General features: G+C 50.3%; 1 protein-coding gene across 1 annotated transcript; it reads right to left on the reverse strand.

Moving 5' to 3' along the window:
* Positions 1 to 308: 308 nt before the first annotated feature.
* On the reverse strand, positions 309 to 22175 carry CDA (cytidine deaminase). The gene is made up of 4 exons (XM_072828030.1): positions 21932 to 22175; positions 9898 to 10009; positions 4008 to 4065; positions 309 to 816 (listed from the first exon to the last, which is right to left on the reverse strand). The coding sequence occupies exons 1-4, from the start codon at positions 22083 to 22085 to the stop codon at positions 700 to 702; spliced, it is 441 nt and encodes a 146-aa protein (XP_072684131.1). The 5' UTR covers positions 22086 to 22175; the 3' UTR covers positions 309 to 699.
* Positions 22176 to 24553: the final 2378 nt, after the last annotated feature.

The following is a 24553-nucleotide window of genomic DNA, read 5'->3' on the forward strand; positions in this document are numbered from 1 at the left end:
TTTTTTTTTCCCTTTAGACTTTGCAATCTCTCAGATATAACCATGGAGAGGTGGACAGCTCTGGTGCTCTGGTCTACCCCGAGCCCCAAACAAACTCTAGAAATGGCCATTGGCAGTGTGGCCCAGCCCAGAGGGGCCTCCCACCTGGAGGAGGAAGGAGCCTAAAAGCTCAGCTCTCCACGCCAAAGGGTACATAGTTCCCCTCTCCCCCAGCAGAGAGTGCCCAGGTCTTTGTATAAAGACAAACCCACCCAGTCGCCCTAAAACTTGCAAACAACAATGGAGACAGTAAAATGCGCACTCCCAAGTCAGATGTTCTGTGTTGTCTATAATTAGAAAAGTTGCTCAGAACAGGATAGAACCTTGGGAAGGCTGACGGGGAAGCAGTCCAGACTTGCTGGAATTTTAAAGAGGGCCCCGAAGGAAGGAAAGGAAGGGATAGGTGCTCCTGTCCCGGGAAGGACAAGGTGGGTTGCAAGGAGGGATGCTGGCCCGGGCCAGAGTGAAACCTTTTATCGCTTCAGTGAAGACCGCCGTGCTTGACTGTGTAACCTGGAAGAGCCATCTCTGCCCAGCCCAGCCCGCTTGGCAGATGTCTCCAGGTCTGTGAGAACATCTTCGTCGAGTTCTCTGGGCAGCAATCCCCTTAGGTACGCACGGAAAGCCAGGCTCTTCCAGGCTGTGGCTGTTTCCCAACCTTCACTGGACCTTCTGCCAGCCTATGGACCCGAAGGGGGCAGGTAGCAGCTCCAGCACTGTACTGACAACATACGTGCCATCCGGCTTGGTCATGTAGACAACCCAGTTGCTGCCAAACTGGAAAAGAAGCAAAGCCAGTGTGAGGGAGGCCGCGTGATGGAGGGGTGAGGCTCTAGCTGTCTAATGGTTCTTTCTGTGCCTCAGTTTTCTCATCTGTAAAATGGGGATGACAAGAATCACACCTGGACCAGCGAGTTAAGGAAAGAGCCAGCAAAAGGCCTCCTGTCGACAGCACCAGCATGGTGCTCAGCATGTGTGAAGGGCAGTCAGCGCTCTGTTCTGTGCTGAGAGACTCACCTGGGGCTTTAGAGGAATAGTATCGACCCCCCGCCCCAGGGCCAGACCTCCTCCTGCTGCAACAAGCTTCCTTACAGCACCCCCTCTACTCCTCCCAAGCATGAGCGGATGCACACCTGCCTCACTACCCTCCAGGTATTGCCCACGCAGGATTTCACTCTCTGCTACCATTACCCCCATTTTAGGCTTAGGAGGGTGAAGCCAACAAAGAAGAAATCTATCTCCCCATCCTCTTCCGCTTTCAGGAGCTACCACCTGCTTGCGGTTTGATCTTGGGCAAATGATTCGACCCCCTGGGGCTCAGTGTCTTGATGTGTGGAATGGCTTCAAGAACAGAAGAAGGAAAAAAAAAATGAACAGAAGAAGGTGCCAGGTAGGAAGGCAGGTGTGCGCCATGCGGAGCTCCGGGGCTGGAGTCAGCAAACCAGGGCTCTGCCCATGGGAATCACGATGGACGGAGGCACTTGTGCGCAGTGCCTGGCACGTAGCAGGTGCTCAGGTGAGGGAAGCCCTTCGTACGGCCTCTCTGCTGGTTAGTGACCGCTCCGGCCTGCAGCCTGCTGTTCTTCCAACTTGTTTGAATCACTACATTATTACTGGGTACGACCCATCCCTGGATTTTTTTTTTTTTTTTTAATTAATGCTTTAAGGAAGGAGATTTTTCTGCTTGGCAGGCTCTGCCTGAGGCTATGGGTGAAATCTTGGTGCTGGTGAGTCTGAGTCCCAGGTCCCCTGCCCCCAAGCTTTGTCTTGTTATTTGCATTTTGGTTTTGGTTTTGTGTCTCCCTCCTTCAGCTTTTTCAGTCACCTCTCGTTTGCCAACATCTAATCTGTTTGGAGAAAACAGCAATGAGCCATTGGACCAAGCCAGGGCCTCGGGTGCCAACTCCCTGGCTCCCTGAAACCCTGACGTGGATTCCTCATAGGGCCTTGGACATGACAAGGTGCGGGGCAGCCCTTTCTGCCCCTCTAAAGTGCCCTGCAGTCCCTATTGTGAATTCAGTGCCTTTATGGTGACATTTGCATCTGAATTGGGGAAATGTGTTCTGCTAACCCTGTCTGGTTTGCAGGCCTGGCAAGAAGCAGAAAAACAATGGAGCTGTCTGCATGTTCAGCAGATGCTTTGAAACCCCAAGGCACAAAAGCAAAGGAAAGGAAACAACCTGTTCCCCTGGATTTAAACAACTCCAAAAGCAGAAGCCTCCATGGAACAAGCAGCTCCTATTCTGCAAAGCACCATTATGTCTCCTCTATGGCTGAAGAAAATCTGTCTCGTTTACAGAACCACAAAGGCAGGGAGGCAGCTGTGAGGAGCGTGGGCCTTGCAGTCAAGCCTGAACTGGCCATGAATACCAGCTCTCCACCATCTGGCTGCACGTCCTGCAGCAGGTCATCTTACTTCTCTGGGAAGTGGGGGTAACGGGTCCCACTTCGCCTGTAGCCTGGGGTGGGGATGAAGTAAGACACTGTGTTCAGGAGGGATGATGATGTCACATCCAAGCTCAGGAGCCTGTGGGATTCTCCAAGATGGTGGCTTTAACCTTTTGGGGACTCTGGAGGACACAGATGGCTTTGAGAGTCTGTGAAAGCCACTGATGCCCCCCTTCCCAAAATGTACATTTACTCATTAAAACAAAACCTAAAAAAAAAAAATAAAAATAAAAAAATAAAACAAAACCTCCACTGAGTCCAGATTAAGAACTCATTGAGTCCATTTTTAACTTTTTTTTTTTTAAGGATTTTATTTATTTATTCATGAGAGACACAGATTGAGAGAGAGGCAGAGACACAGGCAGAGGGAGAAGCAGGCTCCCTGCAGGAAGCCCGATGCAGGACTCAATCCCAGGACCCTGGGATCATGACCTAAGCCAACAGCAGACGCTCAACTACTGAGCCACCCAGGTGCCCCCACTTTTAACCATTTTCAAGGGTACAATTCAGTTCCCTTTGTTCTTAGATTACAGTGTACCCTCTGTCCCATGGCCTATAGGGCCCTGTCCCATCATTCCCCCCCGCCCCCCCTCACTGTGTTCTAGCCTCTTTGGCCCTCTTACAACTTAATCAAACTCACCAAGTGTATGGGGATTAAACTTGCTGGTTCCTTTGCCTGGAAATCTCCTTCTCTAGACCTTTGTCTGCCTCATTTTTTATTATTTATATCTCTGCTCCAATGCCATCCTCAAAGACAGACGCCCTCCAGGGGTGCCTGGGTGGCTTGGCAGTTGAGTATCTGCCTTCAGCTCAGGTCATGATCCTGGGGTCCTGGGATTGAGTTCCGCAAGGGGTTCCCCGCAGGGAGGCTGCTTCTCTCTCTGCCTGTGTCTCTGCCTCTCTGTCTCTCATGAATAAATAAATAAAATCTAAAAAAAAAAAAAAAAAGACAAGCCCTTTCTGACCATCTAGCAGCAGGTAGCAAACTATTTTTCTGTAAAGGGCCAGATAGGAAATATTTTAGGCTCTGCAGACAGAAGGACTTTGTTGTAATGGTTGGGCTCTGCTGTTGTAGGGTCAAAATGGGTACCTGCAAAATGTGAAGGAATGGGTGTGGCTGGATTTGCCCTGGGCCAATGTCTGTTGACTTCTGACTCCTTTCTCTGCATTCTTTTCTCCATAGCCCTCATTACTCAGAAACTCTATTTTGCTCCTTTTTGGTCGTCTGTCTCTTGCGCTAGTCTATGACCTATGAGGAGGACAGGGTCTGGCTTGTCTTTGCACTGCTGTCTCCCCTGCACTAGCTCAGTGCTCAGCACACACAGATACTCACTCCAGAAGCTGTCATATGAAAGAATAATTTCCAGTGATTCATGCCAGCTTGGGAAGGCTCAGATGTGGGCCAACAGGACACACAGGACACTAGCTGTGTGTCCTGGCTGGCAGCCTGGCTTTGCTCCCAAGGCCTGGGAAGGCAGGAAGGCACCTGGTTTACCTTTCCAGAAAGTCAAGGTGCTTACCTCTCTCATGAATTGTCTGCAGGCCCCACATGGTGAGATAAAGTCATCTTGCAGGTCACTGTGGAAACAGAGAATTGAAGGTGATCCGTCTCTTCTGAGGCATGAGGACAACTGCTGAAATTCAGGCCCTGAGTCCCTCCCCAGCTCCACATGAAGTCAACCCCCTCCACACACACACACACAGTTTCCAATTCACAGACACATGGTGTCATGGAGGCTCAGAAGAAATACAAGGTGGCTTTTTACACTTCCAAGGGGCAAGGCCATGGGCAGTCATGTTGTTTTTCTTTTTCTTTTTAAAAATTATTTATTCATGAGAGACACATAGAGAGAGGCAGACACACAGGCAGAGGGAGAAGCAGGCTCCCTGCGGGGAGCCCAGTGTGGGACTTGATCTCAGGACCCTGGAATCACGCTCTGAGCTGAAGGCAGACGCTCAACCACTGAACCACTCAGGTGTTCCTCTTTTTCTTTTTCTAAAAAGATTTTATTTATTTACTTATTTTAGAGAGAATGAGAGAGAGTGCACAAGTAGGGGGAGGGCCAGGGAGAGAGGGAGAAGCAGGCTCCCCGCTGAGCAGGGAGCCTGATGAGGGGACCTTGGGATCATGACCTGAGCCAAAGGCAGACACTTAACAGATTGGGCTGCCCAGGCACCCCATGGCATGTTGTTTTCATCAGAGCATTTGGGAAATGTTTAGTGAGCACTTACTGTTACCCACACTCCAGGGACACAAAGGTTAAGAGGAATTTGTCTCTACCTTTAGGAGTTTGCTCAGCCCAGTGGACAAGTAGGCAACTAGATGAGTTCTTATTTTAAACAAAATGTGTTGTGCAGCCTGGGTGGCTCAGCGGTTTGGCGCCACCTTCAGCCCGGGGCCTGATCCTGGAGACCAGGGATCTAGTCCCATGTCGGGCTCCCTGCAAGAGGCCTGCTTTTCCCTCTGCCTGTGTCTCTGCCTCTCTCACACTCTGTGTGTCTCTCATGAATAAATAAATAAAAATCTTTAAAAAAATAAACAAAATGTGTTTGGAATGTACAGTAAGAAGAGACAATCTCTGACTGAGGAACAATAGGGAATATTTTTGTGGAGGAGGTGGCATTTGGTCTGGTCTTTGGAGGAAATGTAGAGCCCATAAGTCACCACTAGTGAGCACCTACTAGGTGCCAAGCACTCGATATACATTATACATTATTTCTTTGAATTCTCAGTGCAACCTGAGTGTCAGAATGACCATTTATGTGCAAGAAAACAGATTCAGTGAACTGAAGTAACTAACGAAGGTGCTAGACTGAAGCCTCGTGGTTTTCTGTGCTGCAGGCAAAGGGAATGATATGTGCAAGGGCCCTGTGGCTTGAAAAAAAAAAAGACCTGTGAGTCAAAGAGAAAAATGGGCTCTCTGCATCTCCTGTTTAGACAGGAGACATAGCTAAGGGCTTGCCTCTCAGAATGGAGGCACTGCAGGCAGTCCTCTAGCTTTGAGCAGGATAAAGGGTAGCGCTTCAAGAAGGTGAATTTAACAGTAGGAACTGTCAAGCCTGCTGGAGCATGAGAGGTTATGCCAGCTACTGCCAACATCCTTGCTCTTCTGGACCCCCCGCTCTGTGAAATCTCTGTAACAGCACAGGGCTTCAATTTTGGGTTTTGGTCCGCTCCTCCTTTTGCTAATCATATGTGCCTTTAACCAAGTCATTTTAACCCATCCAACGTGCATTTCTTTGCCTGCAAAATGTAGGGAATCATGTCGCCTACTTTGTAGGAATGCTAGAAGATAAAATGAGATAAAACGCACAAAGGGCTTTGCACACTTTAGAATGCTCTGCGCTATCACTATTGCCGATACTACTGGGCACTTGTTCCTTTACACATATAAGCTCGGTCATAATTTTAATACTTCATCATATACAGATTTATCATATATAATTTATATATAATAAAGTTCACTTATGTATCTTGACAATGATTGTATTTAATATGTGCCTAGAAGGTTCCAGGCATCCTGCAAAGCATTTAAATGCATTATCTTATTTTAATTGATAAATATTTATTGGCAGCTTATCATGCCAGGCACTGTCGGTGCTGGGGATACAGCAGTGAGCAAAACAGACACAACTCATTGCACTCAGGAGTTTTTGACTAGTGAGAGGAGCCAGATAATCAACAACAAACCAATTAACAATGCATCAAGTGGAGACAGACACAGATGGTATGAATTGCATAAAGCAGCTGAAGGGAGAGACAGTGATGGTGTTATTTTATTGAATTCTCATGATAACTCCTTTTATATGTGGGATTCCAAAGAAAGGTTCTGCTCCACGGAAAGGTGGGTCTTCTCTGAGCATGCTCCCAGCCAATGGCGGCATGAGAGAGTGAGGACCCCTGCCCAGGATGCACACCGAACCAAATCAACCCTTATGATTACCAGGCGACAGGTGTTACAGCCACAGCCTTCCGTAAGCTCCTCGGAGGCTGGATTCTGTGTTTTTACTTTTTTCTACAGATGTTGACCATGCTAGGCAGTCATGGGAAAGGAGCAACAAAGACCAATCAGAGAATGCCTGCCTTCAGGGATCTTACTGTCTACAAGGGGACATAAAATCTGCATGTTAATACCCCAACACAGGAAGACTATAGGTGAAGGCCCTGGGAGAGGATGGGGGCACTTGGGTGGCTCACTTGGTTAAGCATCCGACTCTTGATTTCAGTTCAGGTCTTGATCTCAGAATTGTGGGATGGAGCTCCATGTCAGGCTCCATGCTCAGGGGGTAGTCTGCTTTAGATGCTCTCCCTCTGCCCTTCCCCCCACTCTGTCTCTCTCTAAAATAGATAAATGAATCTTTACCAAAACGACAACAATAAAAAAGACCATAGGAGAGGTGCTGAGTGAAATTCAACCTCCCTTCCATGACCTGTAAGGCCCTGTATAATCTGGTCTCTGCCAAGCTCACCACTTCCCTTCTCAATCTTGTGACATGCATGGCCAACTGTCCAAAGGACAGTTCCCTGGACAAGGTGACCCACATTAGGGTCTCCCAGGGGGTGGGGTGAGCATGCGTTCCACTGGGGAGTTGGATTTGGCTTAGGCTTCAAAAGTCACAAGAAATTGCTCCCAGGCACCCTAGCTGTTAGGCTGAGAGACTACATGATAACAATACTGGCTCACCCTTATAATGCACTTCTCTGTGCCTGGCACTGTGCTGAGGACCTTAGGTACAAGAACTCATTTACTCCCCTAACAACTCCATAAGGTAGGGGCTATGTAGATATTCTTATCACCCTCACGTTATAGGTCGTGAAAAACCTATAAAAAAAACCTACTTCTTTTTTTTTTTTAGAAAGATGACATGACTTGCCCAAGGTCACAGAGCTCGTAAATGCCAGGACCAGGACTTGAACCCAGAATCTGTAGACTCTGCCTTTGGTAGTTAAGTAGCTCGCAAAAATCATAAGGGTAAGGTTAAAACAATAGTTTTAATTTGTTGCATACTTTGTCCTAGGACCTTTACAAAAATCACTTCCTGTGCCCTCACGACAGCCCAGGGGGCAGGTGTTACTCTCCTTCACTCTACAGATGAAAAGCTGAGCTCGGATCCTTGGGCAACGGTGGAGCGGGATCTGAAACCAGGTCTCACTAACCCCAGGAGCCAAGGTTTTTAACCATTACTCAACATTCCTGCTGAGAGTGAGAATCAAAAGCTTGGAGGAAGACGCATCCCAGAGCGCGCTGGGTGCAGCAGGACGCCTACCCCTCCTGCCTTGTGCTGGATCCACAGCTTCTGTGCTTTGTGCTGCTTCTGGTCACACGCTGGGGCCAGACTCATCAGACGCGACGGGCTGGAAACCTATCGCCTTGGATGCCTTCACTGGGGCCCCCATGGGACAAGCTTAGCTCCCCGTTAGCAGAACCCCATCCTGGGCTCGACAGTCTGCATCCTGGAGATCTCAAAGGGGCTCTCCGACACCGTTCACACCCATCAGTGTTAACAAGGGAGCTGGCACGTTCCACTCATCCTGTAAACCCACGCTCCCAATTTAACAAGTCATTAGCTCAATAATGACCGCATTTCTGGCTCAAGGATGCTGGTGCACTGCTGAATCCCTAGAGCAGAGCAGTTGGGTGCTAGAAAAATGCAGGTTTTATGTAAATAAGGACATTTGCTAATCATCGCCAGCAATACCCAGTCCTTTTTAAAAGTAGATAATGACCAGGAGAAAAAAGCCTTTCGTTTAGAACATTCTAAACAGAACAAAGCTACCGTGCCATTATCCTTTTTGTTGACGTTGGCCTCTTTTTCACCCAGAATATCATTATTTTCTTGGATCAGCTTTGTATTTGAGTTATTTCCCACCTCCCCGCTTGTAAATTAAGTGTATTCCACATCCTGAGCTCTGCTCATCGGCACAAAATGTTCTCAGCATGGCCTCATTTATTCCTCCCAAAGCTGAAGGGAGGCCAGGACACACCGTGGTGACGGGGAGGGCTCTGGGAAGCTGGGCCCTTCTCCGTTAGCGCTCCTTGGCTCCAATCACTCAGGAAAATAATCTTCAATAACCTGGTCCACTTGGGGGCCAGATGGAGGCCAAGGTTAGGATCTTACAAAGACATGGGGGCTTGTTTCTATCACCCAGCCTCCGTGGGCCTAGCGCTAGGTAGGTAGGCCCCTACCTTTCTGCTGCTTGCATCCGGACATCCCATCCCAAAAGACCAACGCTTGGTCAGCCACGCAGTCACTCTCCTGTGGCCTGCACCATTAATTTGCTAAGAAAAATCCCTCTCAGGGGCGCCTGGGTAGCTCTGTCGGTTAAGCATCCGACTCTTGATTTCAACTCAGGTCATGATCTCAGGGTCTTGAGATCAAGCCCATGTCGGGCTTCATGCTCGGCAGGGCATCTGCTCGAGATTCTCTCTCCCTCTCCCTCGGCCCTTCCCCGACTCACACTCTCTCTCTTAAAAAAAAAAATAAATAAATAAAATCTTTAAAAAATAATAATAAGAGGAAATTCTGAGACAATGCAAAGGGACACACAAGAGCAATCTGCCATTAAATCGGAAGCGTAACAGGGTCCAAATTGGTAAAAGAGCCCATTTACCTGCTCAAATCCTAAAGCCACTGAGCCTGGGTTCAGAGCCAATGAGAACTCAATGAACATCCTGTGAGGGTTTGCACTTTTTATGTTGGGGCATGTAGACAGAGCTGGTACATTTGTTCAGCCAGGCCCTGGGCTGGAATCTGATTCGTGTGAACCCTAACCCAGGTTTACCTGGCTGTCACCCTCCCCAGCTTGTCTTTGAAGCCTAGTACTTGGCACTTAGAAGTGGGTGATGCCAAGTATAGTAGCCCCCTCTCCCAGTGAGGGATCCCAGAAGGGAAGAGTGTTTGGTTTCCTGGCACAGCATGGTGTTGTGGAATGAGCCCAGAGGGAGACTCCGGAGATCTGGGTTTGTCCCAGCTTGGCCATGAATTCCCAGGAAGGTTGCTCAACCTCTCTGGGCCTCAGTTTCTTCATCTGTAAAATGGGGCAGTGGCCAGGGAATCTATACCAGGTGACTTTTAGTTCCCTCCAGTTTTAGGTTTCTATGCTGCCTTTCTATTGTGTCTTGTAGGCATCCTGTCGTAGTTTGTGCTGTTATTAGAACAAGAAGCACACCTGCCCTTGAGCTGGAGGTGCCTTGCTTGTTTGCCTGCTCTGTGGGCTCCCTGAGGGCAGAGTCCACTTCTGATTTGTCTCTTTATCTTCAGCATTCCGCCAAGCCCGATGGTGCCTGGCACATAGGAAGTACAGAATACATAGGTTGGATGAATGAACGGCTGAATAACACTTGTGTGGTGAGTGTTGGCGGACTAGATGGATGAGTACAGCTGCAACCTGCCCTTCCTTCCACTTACCTGGAGATAGCAATTGCCCTGAACTCTCTGTGCCCTTCTGAGATGGCCTTCTGGATGGCTGTCCGCTCTGCACAGACGCCCAGCGGGTAACAGACATTTTCTATGTTGCACCCTGAGAAGAGAGGAGAACCCAGTGGCATTTCTAGCACAACATTTCCCATAGCTGGTGTTGAGTAAGAGGTTGCCCCACTTCCAGTTCAGGGAGGGCCCTATTACTCAGGGCACTTTGACAGGAAGCGCTAGGAGACTCCATGACCTGCTGCTGCCGTGGCGCTTCCTAGAAACCTCACCCTTGTAGGACCTTTCCCAGAAACCCCATGCCTGTCACTCATCCAATGAGTTCTGTCTTGAAGCACAGCCTGGGAGCAAGGGCAGCAGAGCAGAGGAGACGAACCCAGCCCTAGCTCCCCAGCAAACATCAAGGCCAAGAGAGATGTCAAGGCTTAAGAGGATGAGGAGAGCTCCAGCCCTGGATCTATGAGACAGAATGTTCAACGATTGGGCCTGGGCAAAATTTTTGGTGGTGTTTACTAACTCTCAGAGTTCACGTGAGTCCTATGTGAGTCGTGTTGCAAAACAAACCGTCAAAACCAACAAGGAACTCCCAAGCTTTGCAAAAGGTGTCTGTGATTGTGTAAGCCTTCAGGCAATCCCAGCCCTCCAATGGGAGGCAGGCTGCTAAGGTGGCAAGGCCCACAGGGAGTCCTCCCCAGTGTCCCTTTCAGTAGTGTCCCTGGGGGACAATGGGCAAAGCCTGTTCCAGGATACAAAACACTGGCATAACCAGATTGGCTGACTAACAAACTCCCCATTTTCAGGGAGGTAATGGCCACAGAGGGTGGCCCCCCATCCCAAACGACCGTCAGGATGTGATCTCCCTCATTCTTCATAGCTTGCCTTTCTCTCTGAGGCAGAAACATCAATTATTCCCCAGGATTTATTTTCTCCTTTCTGCTTTTTCTTAAGATTTTATTTATTTGAGAATGAGAGAGTGCACATGCACAAGTGGGGGGAGGGACAGAGGGAGAAGCAAGGTCCCTGCTGAGCAGGGAGGGGCTCCACCCCAGGGCCCCAAGATCATGACCTGAGCTGAAGGCAGACTGAGACACCCAGGTGCCCCTCCTCTTCTTCCTTTAGGTCTTAAAAGTGGCCCCTATTCCCCTTCACGCTTCACACATAACTGCTCAGCCAGAGACCATATTTCCTAGATTCCCCTGCAGCAAAGTACGGCCAGGTGACTAAGTGGAACGTGGCCCAAAATGAGGTAGGAAACTTCTGGATCACATTTTTGGTTAAAAGATTGATTGCCTTTTACTCTCTTTCTTTTATGCTCTACAGGAGGTGGGACAGCTCTGACCACGTGGTTTATGGTCATAGGGATGGAGAAGCAACAAGATAGAAGGTACTTGGGACCCTGGTCCAACTCATGGAGCAGAGCTGAGTTATCTATTTCCCTGGGTACAACTGCCTACTCTGAGTTGTTATGTGAGAATAAACAATTCATGCTGGAGTCATTGTATTTTGGGATTTTTTGTTATAGTAGCTTAACCTAGACCTAACTAATAGAGAAATTGGGACTGAGAGTGAGATACAGCTTTGACAAAAAACTTCTAAAGCACATGGCCTTGGCTTAGCAGTTGGGCAACATGAATGAGAAAATACAGACATGGCCCGGGGGCAAGCTGGTGGCCCTTGTTACTCTGTGGCAGATTATTTGGTAAAGCCCCACCCTGCAATAACCTGGAAAGCAGATTGTGCTACCTACCATGAGGATTTTCTAACCTGACCCTGGGATTCAGCCCCGTAGCAAAGATCTGATGAAGGGTGACACCTTCTCACTCAGTCTATTGTTCTGGGGCCTCAAGGTAGCCACCATCAAAATGACACAACAGGGGATCCTTGGGTGGCTCAGCGGTTTCGCGCCTGCCTTTGGCCCAGGGCACAATCCTGGAGTCCCGGGATCGAGTCCCACGTCGGGCTCCCGGCATGGAGCCTGCTTCTCTTTCTGCCTCTCTCTCTCTCTGTCTGTCATGAATAAATAAATAATAATAATAATAAAGATTTTTAAAAAAATGACACAACAGGGATGGCCCAGGCAGGGAAGCCAGTTAGTAAAAAAGGGAGTTGGCAGGCTAAAGAACCATGGCCAGAAAGGACCTCTGGGTATGGTACTCCTGTACAGAAATGACTGGAAGCAAATAGACCAGAAGGTTTCTATGTTTTTCATAGAATCGTCTAGCTAGAGAAGCCAAAAGTCCAGCCTGTAAAAATCCTGTGACTGTTTACTACTGAAAGGAGCTCCTGGGTCCCCAAAACCCTATCATCAGAAGGGAGTTGAGAGAGATGTGTACCCCCGAGGAGGGCATCTTCCCTAAAACCCACATCAGATGTATAGCTAAGGTTAGGATAGTCAAGGAAAAAGCTCCTAGAAGACAAAGGCTGGGGCCCCCGTGCACAGCAGACAGGGGGTTACCCCCAGAGCAGAAAGGGAAGACAGAGTGTGTGCCAGGGCAAGGAGTCTTCACACGTCTTGCCCAGCAGGATTGATAACTGCACGGATTGGTGGCCACTGTGTGTTTCCTTGTTCTTCCCTTTTCCTATTGGGAGAGTTGATGATGGTTATTCTTTCCTACTCTTTCAACTGCTCCTACTCCACACTGACTACTGGGGGAGTGAGTATGAGCTGGGGAGTGGGTGATTAGTTTCTAGTTTTCAGGCCACTCGGCCAGCAGGACCATATCTGCACTTCAGGAAGGAGACTGAGGAGCCCCAAAACCCTGCTCTCAGAGCTGCATGCAGTGACTGGGTGGGACTTCGGGTTGCCTCCCTTAGGAAGGTGGTAAGTGGGTCCTATGTGTGGAAAGAAGGATGTAAAAAAAAAGAAAAAGGGAAAGAAGGAAGTACCCAGATACTTAAAGGCCACAGGCAGTCCTGTGACAAACACTAACTGTTCCCAGGGTTCACTGTCCCAAGAGTAGCCATCTGAGTTGAGTGGGGCATGTGACTACCCAGCGAGAGACCACATCCCAGACTCCCTCAAAATTTTGACTGACTCGGGATCCCTGGGTGGCGCAGCGGTTTGGCGCCTGCCTTTGGCCCAGGGCGTGATCCTGGGGACCCGGGATCGAATCCCACATCGGGCTCCCGGTGCATGGAGCCTGCTTCTCCCTCTGCCTGTGTCTCTGTCTCTCTCTCTCTCTCTCTGTGACTATCATAAATAAATAAAAATTAAAAAAAAAATTTTGACTGACTCAAAATTTTGTGTAGTCTTGTAGTTTTAGCCAATAAGATATGAGTGGAAATGACGGGTGCAATTTCCAGATGACATTTCGATCCGGCCATGGCTTGTTCCCCACTTCATCTTTCCCTTCCCCAGGGGCTTGAACATGGATGTGATGACGTGTGGTAGTTTTGAACACATGGATGTGGACACCACTCTAGGGGGATGGCAGGATATCGAGACAGAAGGAATCTGATGTCCTGAACAAGCCTGTGGAACACAGCAGAGCAGAATGGTCCATATGCCCAGGACTTCAGTCCGCCCTTGGTCTGTTAGATGAGAGAAGCAAGCAGCCATCTTGTTCGAGCCACTATGTTTGTATTTCTCATCACCTGAGGCTGTTCCTTACCTATGGCACTCCTCCCACCCTTTTTTTAGATTTTATTTATTTATTCATGAGAGACACAGAGAGAGAGGCAGAGACATAGGCAGAGAGAGAAGCAGGCTCCATGCAGGGAGCCTGATGCTGGAGGGATCCCAGGACCCCGGAATCACGACCTGAACCGAAGGCAGATGTTCAACCACTGAGCCACCTAGGTGCTCTGGCACTCCCTTTTTCTATGCGATTATGCAGGATTTGGCTCCTCTTGTAGTCATCAAATTTGGAAATTGGTCATTATTTTCTTGTGTATTTTCCCCACGGAATTTTCTGTTCTTGCATAATTTACACAGACGTGTTAGGAGGGGTTCAGTTAATCACTTAATCCATTAGTCATCATCATGGTTCTCAAGATCACAGGCATTCACGTCCAACTGATGGAGAAGAATGGATGTCACCAGACTGGCCTGTCCCCATTCCCCTACGAAGTTCAAATGGGAGTTGCCATCTTGTCTTACAAGACCTTTCTGTTGGTCTGAGAGTGTACACCTAACTCACTGGGCCCGTCAGAGCTGGCACCTTACCCACACTGGGCCAGTCAGAGTTCTCTGTGCAGGAACTTCAGTTCCTCTCGGAGAGACTTAGTGTGGCCTTGGGCACCCCTGATAGCCTGGTTTCTATTCATCATGGAGGAGCCCGTCTGGGGACAATGTAATGGACAGTCAGAAGAACAGATGGAGATGAGATGAAAGATGGCCAGAAAAGAGTCTGGCCTGGTGCAGTTACCCTTGAGGCCCAGCTACACACCAGCTCTTCCCACAGTTTTAGGAGCCAATACACCCTCCTTTTGTCTGAAACAGTCTGCATGCATATCTATTGTTTCCAACCACACAGAAGTCAGGACAGCTGGGATATGGGACAAGGAGTGATGAGGGAGTTGCAGCCCTGAAAGTTATGGCTGACACTTATCAAACACCAAATGTTTTTGACTTTGGCCAAGCATTTGTTCACATTCACATGTGAGTCACTATTGCCGGGACGCCTGGCCCTCTCCTGAGGTCAATGAAAGTTGAATGAATAAATGAATGCAGCTGTCTTGCTCCCCACCCAGTTTCCCCAGCCACGTTCCTGATGCCTGCCTGAAATGACTTCCTCTAAATATGCCTTTGCCTGGTCTGCCCATCTTTGCTGACTCTGGTCTGGCTGCATTTGACTTCTGCCTTTCCTAGAGTTACGTGAGATCCTTGCTAGCCTTATCCCCCCCAGTTCATTCTCTGTCCGGCAAGCATCCCAGCCCTGTCTCGTCCCTGACTCAGGGGCACTCTCCCTGTTAAACATGATTCACATAAATCTTGGGGTTTTGCAGAAAGCTTATTGCCCAGGACCATTGCCTGTGTCTGCATTTGAAATTCAGAACGCCCTCATATAGAGAAACCGTCCTTAATTGGGGGGTACAAACTTCAAAGGGCCAGTTAAGGAAGAGAGATTGTTTTAGAAGAGAACCCACTCCCACAGCCCACTGCTCAGAAGGAGCTTGGCAGAAAGAGCCCCAAGGGTCTGTTCTGCCCTGGGACCCTTTGCCCTACTGACTCCGAGAAGCCGGGGAAGACACTAAAGGCTCAGTATCTTCATTTATAAAGTGAAAGCTATCGTACTTCCCTCGGAGGACTCTGGTGAGAATGAGTTGAGATCACACAGGTAAAGCAATTAGCACAAAGCCTGGCACAGAGCTAGTGCTCAGCAGCGGCCAGCTGCTGTTATTAATTGCACAAAAGTCAAGGTTTGGGTGGTGGAGATAAAATAAGATGAAATCAGAGGGGGAGACAAACCATAAGAGACTCTTAACTCTAGGAAACAAACGGAGGGTGGCTGGAGGGGTGGTGGGTAGGGGGATGGGGTAAGTGGGCGATGGGCATGAAGGAGGACACTTGATGGAATGAGCACTGGGCGTTATATGCAGCTGGTGAGTCACTAAGCTCTACCTCTGAAACTAATAAAACCCTATCTGTTAATTAATAAAATTTAAAAATAGTAAAAGCAAGGCTTTGGTAGGCCGGTGTGTCTGAGCACCTACCTTCTAGACAAGGTGTGGCCCTGCCTCTATGCTCCAGGCACTCTGAAATCCTTTCCAGGACGACAAGGCCCCACATCATCTGGTCCCAACCTGTCTACCTCTTGGATTCATCTCCTTTTGCTCTTCAGGCCCACTGGCTTGCCAGCTGTTCTTCAAGGACGCCAAGGACTCTCCTGCCATATGGCCTTTCGCACTGGCTGTTCCCACTGCCTGCAATGCTTTTCCCCTATGTGCATATGGTCCACCCTACTCCTGTCCCTGCTCAGATGTTCCCTCCCCAGAGAAGCCTGCCTACCTTATCTCAAATTGTTGCCTCCCCGCCCCGGCCTCCCACCCTCTCAATCCACTTATCCTGCTTTAATTTTCATCACTGTGCTTAACACTTTCCTGAAAGAAATGTCTTTATTGTCTAATTCCCCTGTCACAGGGGTAAACTTCCTGAGGGCAGGGACTCTGCTTGCAGTGCCACTGGGGTCTGGAACAATGAAGCCAGCCAGGCTCTCAGTTACTTTATAACCAAGGAGTAGAATTTCCTACTTTGAGCTAGATCTCTGAGATACAAAAGAATAACTTTATTTGGGGCCTCTAGCAAATTCAAGGGGAATTTCCTGGTCTTATTAAAAAATAGAGAGAGGAGAAAAAAAAAAAAAAAAAAAGAGGAACAAAGCCCTTAGTCACGTACTGTGATCCTCAAAGGCCAGACCATTTTTTTTGCTTCCCTCAGCTCGGAATAGGGCATCATCCATCCAGGCAAAGCAATGCCATTCCCAGTTTCCGCCTTTGCTCACTCTAAAACACACGCGAGAGACAGACCGGCGTGGTGCCAAGTTAGGGACCCACTGTAAGGTTGGACCGGCTAATACTGTGATGACAGGGCTGTTATTACTAACTGCTTTCTTTTATTCTTTGCTTTCATTGTTTTTCTTTTATCTGCCTGGCACTCGGCGTGGTATACTTCCATCTGTATTATGTCGTTGACCCTTTTAACAACTCTATAGGGCAGAGACTATTATAACCCCATTTTAGAGAAGGTTAATGCTGAGGCTGCTGGCGGGGAGCCTGGACTCACTTCCTGACCCATCAGGTACAAAGGACTGTCCTTTTTCTCTGTGGCATTTCAGCGAGGACATGTTTCAGAGTTGGTTTGGTGCTAACAGTAGGGCGAGGGTTAGATGTTATCAGGGCATCGGCAAGGAAGGAAGTGCCCAAGGAGGTGATCTGGGCTTGGCCGACCAGAGAAAAAGAGCAATGCTCGAAATCACTGCGCCTACTCCCTCTTGAGGGATCTTAGTACAGTTAGAGCGATTCTTTCCACACTCACCCCACGGGTGTCATCTTCTGGACGGCTTCTTAAAAGAGATTTCTGGGATTTCCTGGAGTTTCTACTTGCAAGTAGGCCTGGGTCAGACCCCAAGAATTCACATTTCTCGTAAGTTCCCGGGAGGTGCTCCGACCACAGGTCTTGGGGACCATATTTGAGAATCACTGAACCAAAGAAATGTCATGTCCACGTGCTCCGAGAAATACTACACTTTTTCCACTTTCCTACCTCCCTCTGCCCACTGCACAGGCAGCGCACAATGACACATATGAATTCTATTCGAACTCAACTACAGAGTCCCGGGGTTTTAGTGTGAAGCTTATCTTTGTAATGAGCTGCTTTTGAGTGACCACAGCCTGAGGGTGGGGGTGAGGGGACAGGGTGTGGTGGGTGTAAGGAGGGCTGGAGGGACAGGAAGGCAGTTAGAGATGCCTGCTTGGACTCACCGAGAGGTGCTGTGGGGAGAGGGGTGAGGCTTGGAGAGCGGTCCTGGATAAGAAGGGTAGCCCATGGGGGAATCAATCGAGAAGCCAGGGGCTGGTCTGGGGAGGACGATGAAGGATCAGATTTAAAGGTTAAAGCCAAGACAAGCTGGATTCAAGGTGCCCAGGACACCTTGAAGTGTCTTTTTAGAAATGTGGTTTGTCCCTCCCAGAATTCATTACAGCCACATCCAGTAAAGTGGCTTTACCCCTATAGGGTGCTCAAGTCCCTCTAGGGAGAGGGGGTGAGGGAGAGAGAGCATTGTCCCAAGGACAAACTTGCCCATCTCTTGGGAGGTGTCAGTGAAGAGCGGTCTCCTCGACTCCTCCACCACCTCCCGTCTGGTATTGCACAAGCACTGGCTGCCCTGGGCTGACTCCACTGCCCCAGCCAACCCCCCCCCGCCCCCCACCCCCGCTGCTGCCTCATCTCCTCTGTGTCCCCCCACACACCGCAGCTCTTCCTTCCCCAATGGGCTCTTCCTCTCCCCCTCTCCCTGCAGCAATCACAGAAGGCAACTGTTGCCGTGATTAATCGTGATTAATCACCATCCTGGTGGCCCATGCTCGAGGGCCATGAGACCCTGGCCAGGGTCAAGGGGAAGTGATCGTTATGACAAGATCGTGACAGCAAGGGCGTCAGACTTGTTTTTCAACTGAATGGGGCACCAACCGCCTCTGAGGAGGGAAACTGCACAGAGGCTGGCCTTTGGTGCAGCTGGAGAAAAGTCACGGAACTGGGCAGACCCATGGGGCGCTAAACTATAAGCTCACAGCATCTAAATTCAGCTGCGCCCTCTCTGCCTCCTGATTGTCTCTAATTCACCCCCATGGTGCCCCGTCTGGTTTCCCCTGACTGTTCTAGGTCCCCTCCTCTCCAAGCCCTCCCTTCCCATCTATAGGAGACCCAGGGATTCGGGTAAATGTCTTCCATTCGTCCCCCTCTCCCAGCACCCTCTCTCTGCCCGGCTCTGCATGTGCACCCTGTGACAAGGGGCAGCACAAAGAGCATGGCCTCAGTTATCTCATTGGTACAGTTGTGTTTGACTTCGGCTTTGGCACCTCCAGCCTCCTTCTTGTGACCCCCCTCCCCCCTATGGGGAATAGATGTGGGTGTGATCCAGCCGGACCAATCACACTACTCCACCATGACAACAGTGATTGCCCAGGGGTGTGCATGTGATTGGAGATGGACCAGTCAGAGCCCTTCTCTGGAATTTTACCGTCTCCAGCTAGTGGGAACCAGTTCTTGCCTCTCTGCTTTTGAGGCTGTGAGAATGTGAACCAGAGGCTGCCTGCACTCACGTTCCCTGAGGCCTGTAGAAAGCCCACCTACGGGATAGGGGAAAGCAACAAGCACCCAGAAGGATAGAGAAAGGCATTGGGACATTGGAGTTCCTGGATCCAGCTGTCCCTGAGCTAAGATCTACCCTTGCTCATTATGGTTCTGGTTGGTTTCTGTCACTTACAACTCAAAGTGCTGACCAATGCATGTGACGCTCGTTGTCTCCCTTCATGTGGTGGCTGTGAGATCTTCCATACGAAGTGCTTAGTGAATGATCAATCACTGAATGATCAATCAATCCACTGTACCTGTTGGTCCCTGCCCGTGATGTCCTCAGCACCATTCATCTCTGCCTTCAGCTCCCCACCTAGGCCAGTGCCTCGTCATTCCCCTGGTCTACCCAGCTAACAATCTAGAACCATATTCCTTTCCTTCATTCGAGTACTGCTCACCCCAAGTCCAGTCCACTTGTCCCATAGAGTTGCCCTCAGGTCTTTCCTTCATCATCATTCCACCTGCCACTGTCCGAGTCCGAGTCACTCATTCACACATTCAACAAGCTTTAACTGAGGGCAGATTGATTACAGGCTGGGCAATGGGCTGGCCCTGTGGACAGGTCAGCAGGCAAGACAGACATCATCTGCCTGGCACTCTTTCCTCTGTCTTGGCTTTCCTTGAGTACCTGTCAGGCTAACTGACTTTGAATTCTACTTTCATGTTACTCTTCTTTTTTTTTTTTTTCTTTTTTAAGATTTTATTTATTCATGAGACACACATAGAGAGAGAGAGGCAGAGACACTAACAGGCTCCACGCAGGAAGCCCAACACAGGACTCGATCCTGGGCCTCCAGGATCATGCCCTGGGCTGAAGGCGGCACTAAACCACTGAGCCACCCAGGCTGCCCTCATGTTACTCTTCTTAATAACATTCCTGGTTCTCCATTTCCTAGCTCATCAAATCTCAGTGTCAATGGTTGGCCTTCACAAGTCTTCCACAATCTGCCTCCAAATACTATCTATGTATATAATAATACCACTAATAGTAGAAGGAGAAGAAGCTGCCACCATTTGTGGCGTCCTTCCTGTGGGCAGAAACTGTGCTAATCGCTTTATAGGCATTAGCTCACGACCTGAGGATTCTATGCCTGATCAGCACAGGCACCAACTATCAGGGAGGACCCTGATGTCACGCTGGTATAGGCAAACCAGCTCTGTTCACAGCCATCCAGAAAGGTGGGTGCATGACCCTCAGTTTACAAATGTGTGAGACACATTAGGGTGAAGGGTCATGCCCAGGATCACAGCTGATAAACAGCAGCACCAGGATTCAAACCCAGGAGTCTCTAAGTCCAGAGCCTTCACCCCATCCCAGAGGGCCTCCCTAAATCCCCACTGCACACCTGGGTTCTTCCCTGCAATTTAAATAGGCCACACTCCTGCTCTCCTCATTCATTCACTCCTATAGCCATTGGGAGGCTTCCCTTTCGAACCATAACCTGTGTAAGAGGAGGGACCTCCATGGGGGCAGAGACTACGTCATTTCTGCCATTGCAATATCCCTGGTACTTGGCACATTATCTAGGATGTCATGGTGCTCAGCAAATATTTGTTAGATGAAGGAACCCATGCAAAGAATCATTGGAAAGAACCAGTAACTGATTCCACAGTCAAGCCCCTGGAGTCATGGGGCAGTGTGGGGTGCAATATTGTTTGTGGCGGTGGTTAATATTTAATACTCATCTGAGCCACCAGGCCAGGCCTGAATTCCCACGAGACACACCAAGAATCTTGATTCCCTGCAGAATAGCTGACCTGGAGTCAGGGGAACACGGGGTTCGAATCCCAGCTCTGTGATCTTGGGTGTGTTTAGCTTCTATGAGCCTTAGTTTCCTTCCCTGAGATATAAAACTGCCTTGAGGGGTTATAAGGGTCAATGGACAAAATTCTTCACTATCCTTTCACATACTAGCACTCATTCAAAGTTCCTTCTCCTGCTCAAAGAGGTTGAAGACCCAGGTGATTCGTGAAACCGGACAGAACCTCAACGATGGGACACAACATGAACAGCAAGGAGAGCCCAGGAGGGCCCCCACACAAGGGGAGATGAGGGCCCCCAGCCAGCCTCACAGCTGAGCAACAGTGGGGGCAAGTGGCTCCCCACTGGAGGTTATCGATTAGATGTACACACATGAACCTCTGTCCCTTTAAATAGCTGTCATTGCCAAGTAGAGGCGGATTCTGGGCAGCAGGGCTGGGTGTCCCCATCCGTCCCCGCTGTGCCAATCCTCATCTGCCCTCCGAGTGGTGGGGAGGGGCATGGTTTCCCCGGCCACTTCCTCACCCTGCTCCCCACTGTTTTGAATGAGAATGCCTCTTAGCCTAGCAAAAACAAGTCTCAACTTTTGTTCAAGGAAGTTTTTCTATAAAACCAACAAACCAAAGAAGAGGAGCTTAGGAACAGATCAGTGCTGACTCCCATTCCCACCATCCGCACTCTCGCCCTCCCCAGGCCAGCACTCATTATTGCTGGTCACCTAAACTTCGCCAGGCTTCTTTCCCCCAAGATCCCTTGTGAGGCTGGAACTCCCGCTAACCAGTCACCCTCTGCTGGCCGTGGGCTCTTGAGTTTCTTTCCTCTCCCAGTAGGTGGTGGGAAGAAAGCAGGGTTTGGGGGACGCCAGCCTTGGGTTCCACCACCAGTGCCCCCGCGTGACCTTGAGCAAGCCGTGTCACCCTCTCTGGGCCTCAGTTTCTTTATTGAAACGTGAGCCTCACACGGAGGTGAGTGGGTGAGAGGTGAGGACTCGCTGATGCCACCCGCAGGTGCCACCAGGTGGAGGTGGGGGGGGTGGGCTCAGAAAGTATCAGCCCTCTCCCTCCCCGCTGGGACTTGTGGCCACCACCCCTTTCAGCTTCCCTCCCCGTCCCACCTCTGGCTTCCCAGTCCTCTTAAGAATTGAAAAGTCGTTGGGACGCCGGGGTGGCTCAGCGGTTAAGCGTCTGCCTTCGGCTCAGGGCGTGATCCTGGGGTCCCGGGATCGAGTCCCACATCTGCCTCTCTCTCTCTCTCTCTCTCTCTCTCTCTCCCCCCCCCCTTTCTGTGCCTCTCATGAATAAATAAAATATCTTAAAAAGAGAAAAGCATTGAAAAGCCGCTGCATCTGAGCAGCACCTGCACCCCCAGGTCCGGGCCGGCAGCAGGCGGGGGTGAGGGGCGTGAGGGGCGCTGCCAGCGTCCCCGGGGTGCGGGCCCGGGCACCGGGGAGCCCTTACCGGAGAAGATCCTCCCGTCCTGAGTGAGGATCGCGGCCCCCACGGGGAAGTGACTGTAGGGGCAGTAGGCGGACTTCTTGGCCTCCTGGCAGGAGAGCAGCAGCCGCTGCACGAGCTCGGGCTCCAGGGCGCTGGCGGGACGCTCGTGGGCCATGTCGGTCCCGCGGGTGGCGGAGGCGCGGAAGCCCGCTCGCTGCTGCTGCCCGGCCGGCGGCTCCACGCTGGCTCCTCCCCCGGGGCGAGCCCCTGAGCGGAGGGGGGTGTGGGGGTGGGGGTGGGGGTAGGGGGAGGAGCCGCCCCCAGCCCCACCCCCGGAGCGCCCCGTGATGTCACCGGCTCCTCTAACCGTGCTCCCTATACGCACATGACCTCATTCCATCCTCACGACAACTCTGCAAGACGCGGTGAGCGCACCCACTTTACAGATGGGGAACCTGAGGCTGCAGAGACAGGTGGTGATTAATCTCCTAAGGTCACATGGCTAATCAGCGGAAGAACTGGAAGGACGCGACTGTGCTCGTGTGCTCACCCTCTGCCCCGGGACCACTCGTGTGTGTGTCACGGTGCCCACGAGGGCGAGTGGGTCAGGGCGTGGCTGCCCTCCTCCCCCTCGTGTAGGGAGAGACTGTGCACACGTGCTCCTCAAGGAAGAGGGGGTCAGTGTGAGGTCTGGGCAGTCCAAGCCCCAAGGGTTGAAATGCCCCTCAGTTTGTTGAATGACTCTCCTTCACTGGGGGATGTGATGAGGCTGAAAGGGCAGAGCTGGGGCAGCCACTCTGGCTTCCTGAGGCAGGGAGTGTGAGACAAAGCAGTAAGACCAAATTGCTTCTTTATTTTCACCCATTCTCCTTCTGACTCCTGTCTTAACCCAGAATTTAAAAGTATCTCAGGTGGAGGGAACCTCTGAGGTGGACTACTCGGGCCTCCTCATTTTTCTGTTGGCAACATAAGCATTGGGTTAGTGGCTAAAGAAATGGGTTTGCATACCGGCACCGCCGCTTTCCACATGTGCAACCCCTGGCCGGTTCTTTGACCTCTCTGAGCTAGTTTCCTATCCCTACAGTGAGGATAGTGACCATCTCTGTTCTACTTCCTTGGATTATAGGAGAGCTTGAACTTTGGAGTTTAGTAGACTCTAGTTTGAATTCCAGTTCTTCCGCTGATTAGCCATGTGACCTTAGGAGATTAATCACCACCTGTCTCTGCAGCCTCAGGTTCCCCATCTGTAAAGTGGGTGCACTCACCGTATCTTGCAGAGTTGTCGTGAGGATCGAATGAGATCATGTGTGTATAGGGAGCACGGTTAGAGGATCCAGTGACATCATGACAGGACCGCTCTTTATGACTTCCTGCAGACTGTCACTAAGGGACTTGGCCCAGATCACATAGGAAATGCAGAACACCAGCTGGAGCGTCCAGAGGCGTCTGAATGTCTGAGACACCCCCACCCCCACCCGTAGCAAGTGGGGGTGAATCAGCGCTTCTCTGAGGGCTCGGATGGAGGGCGGGGCAGGGCAGGGGGGTTAGGTGGCACAGGGGGAGAAATGAGGCAGCGGGTCCGTATCCTGCATGCTAACATCTCGGGCAAAACAGGTGCAGCCCAGCATCTCTGTGTCCTGTAGCCTGGAGCTCTCGCCCCGTAGAGATATAGGCAAACACCCAGCTGGGCAAAGTCGGCTTCATTTTCCTCTCCCTCCCCTCCCCTCGTCCCATCAGCCCCCCCTTCTATATATCCAGCCCCCAGAGAAGCAGCTGCTTCCTTCCTGCCCGCTGTTGCAATTTGCTTCTGGTTCTACACACTTGGCATCTAGAGCAGCTTCCTGGATCTGAAGCAGGGCTGGCAGGGAAACCAGCTCTAATGTTCCCCCAGCTTCTCTATTGCTGCACCACCCAGCTACCCCAAAGGTCCATGTCCTGAGTTTCCAGGAAAGAAAACAAAGGCTGTCTGGGGAGCATGTGCACCCACTCCACATGGAAATAATTCTGAAGCTTTTGGAGCCAAGTATAATTGCAATGGGAAAAGAAATACAGGTACTGCTGGCCTGTCAAGCCTGAGACCTCCACGGGCAGTGCTGTTCCTGTCCCTGTCCCTTGCCCTATCTGGACTCACTTTTGCTAAGCCCAGCCCTACCCAGGACTGGGGCTGGACTCCTTGGCTCCATAGCATCAGGAGAACTTGGGTGGCCTCCATGAAAATTATGGCCTTGGCCCCTTCAAAGCTCTTTCCCTACACTTGATCACACATGGGGACAGTGTCCATTGCAAAGCCAGCTGAATGGGGCTGGGGAGCCAGTAGTAATTCTAGAATTCCTGACACAAGGAGCTTGGAGTGACCATCTGGAAGGGGAGAGTGGGTCTGGAAACATTTACAGAGCTAAGTTTTAGATCAATAATATTAACAACATTTTCTAAACATGCTCTAATCTCCACTCAATGTAAAATTAAGAAAAGTTAATTCCCCAGCTCAGAGAATAGGAATATGTAAGCAAGGTGTTTTGAGTGGTGGTGGAGATCCTCAGGGCCCAAAGCCTTCCCTCCAGCCCCAAGCCTTTCCTCTGTGAGGAGAACCACCCAGAGTCCTCTGTTAGAGTTCAGATACCATTAACTCACTGCTTTGTTCAA

Source organism: Canis lupus, chromosome 5 (genome assembly GCF_048164855.1).
Source record: "Canis lupus baileyi chromosome 5, mCanLup2.hap1, whole genome shotgun sequence".
Classification (NCBI taxonomy): Eukaryota; Metazoa; Chordata; class Mammalia; order Carnivora; family Canidae; genus Canis; species Canis lupus.

Excerpts from the sequence above, each read along its gene's own strand:
- CDA (XM_072828030.1), bottom strand. The coding sequence starts at position 22,085 with ATGGCCCACGAGCGTCCCGCCAGCGCCCTGGAGCCCGAGCTCGTGCAG. Across the intron at positions 10,010-21,931 it reads GGACGGGAGGATCTTCTCCG|GGTGCAACATAGAAAATGTC; the intron begins GTAAGGGCTCCC and ends CTCTCTTCTCAG. Across the intron at positions 4,066-9,897 it reads AGGGCAATTGCTATCTCCAG|TGACCTGCAAGATGACTTTA; the intron begins GTAAGTGGAAGG and ends CTGTTTCCACAG.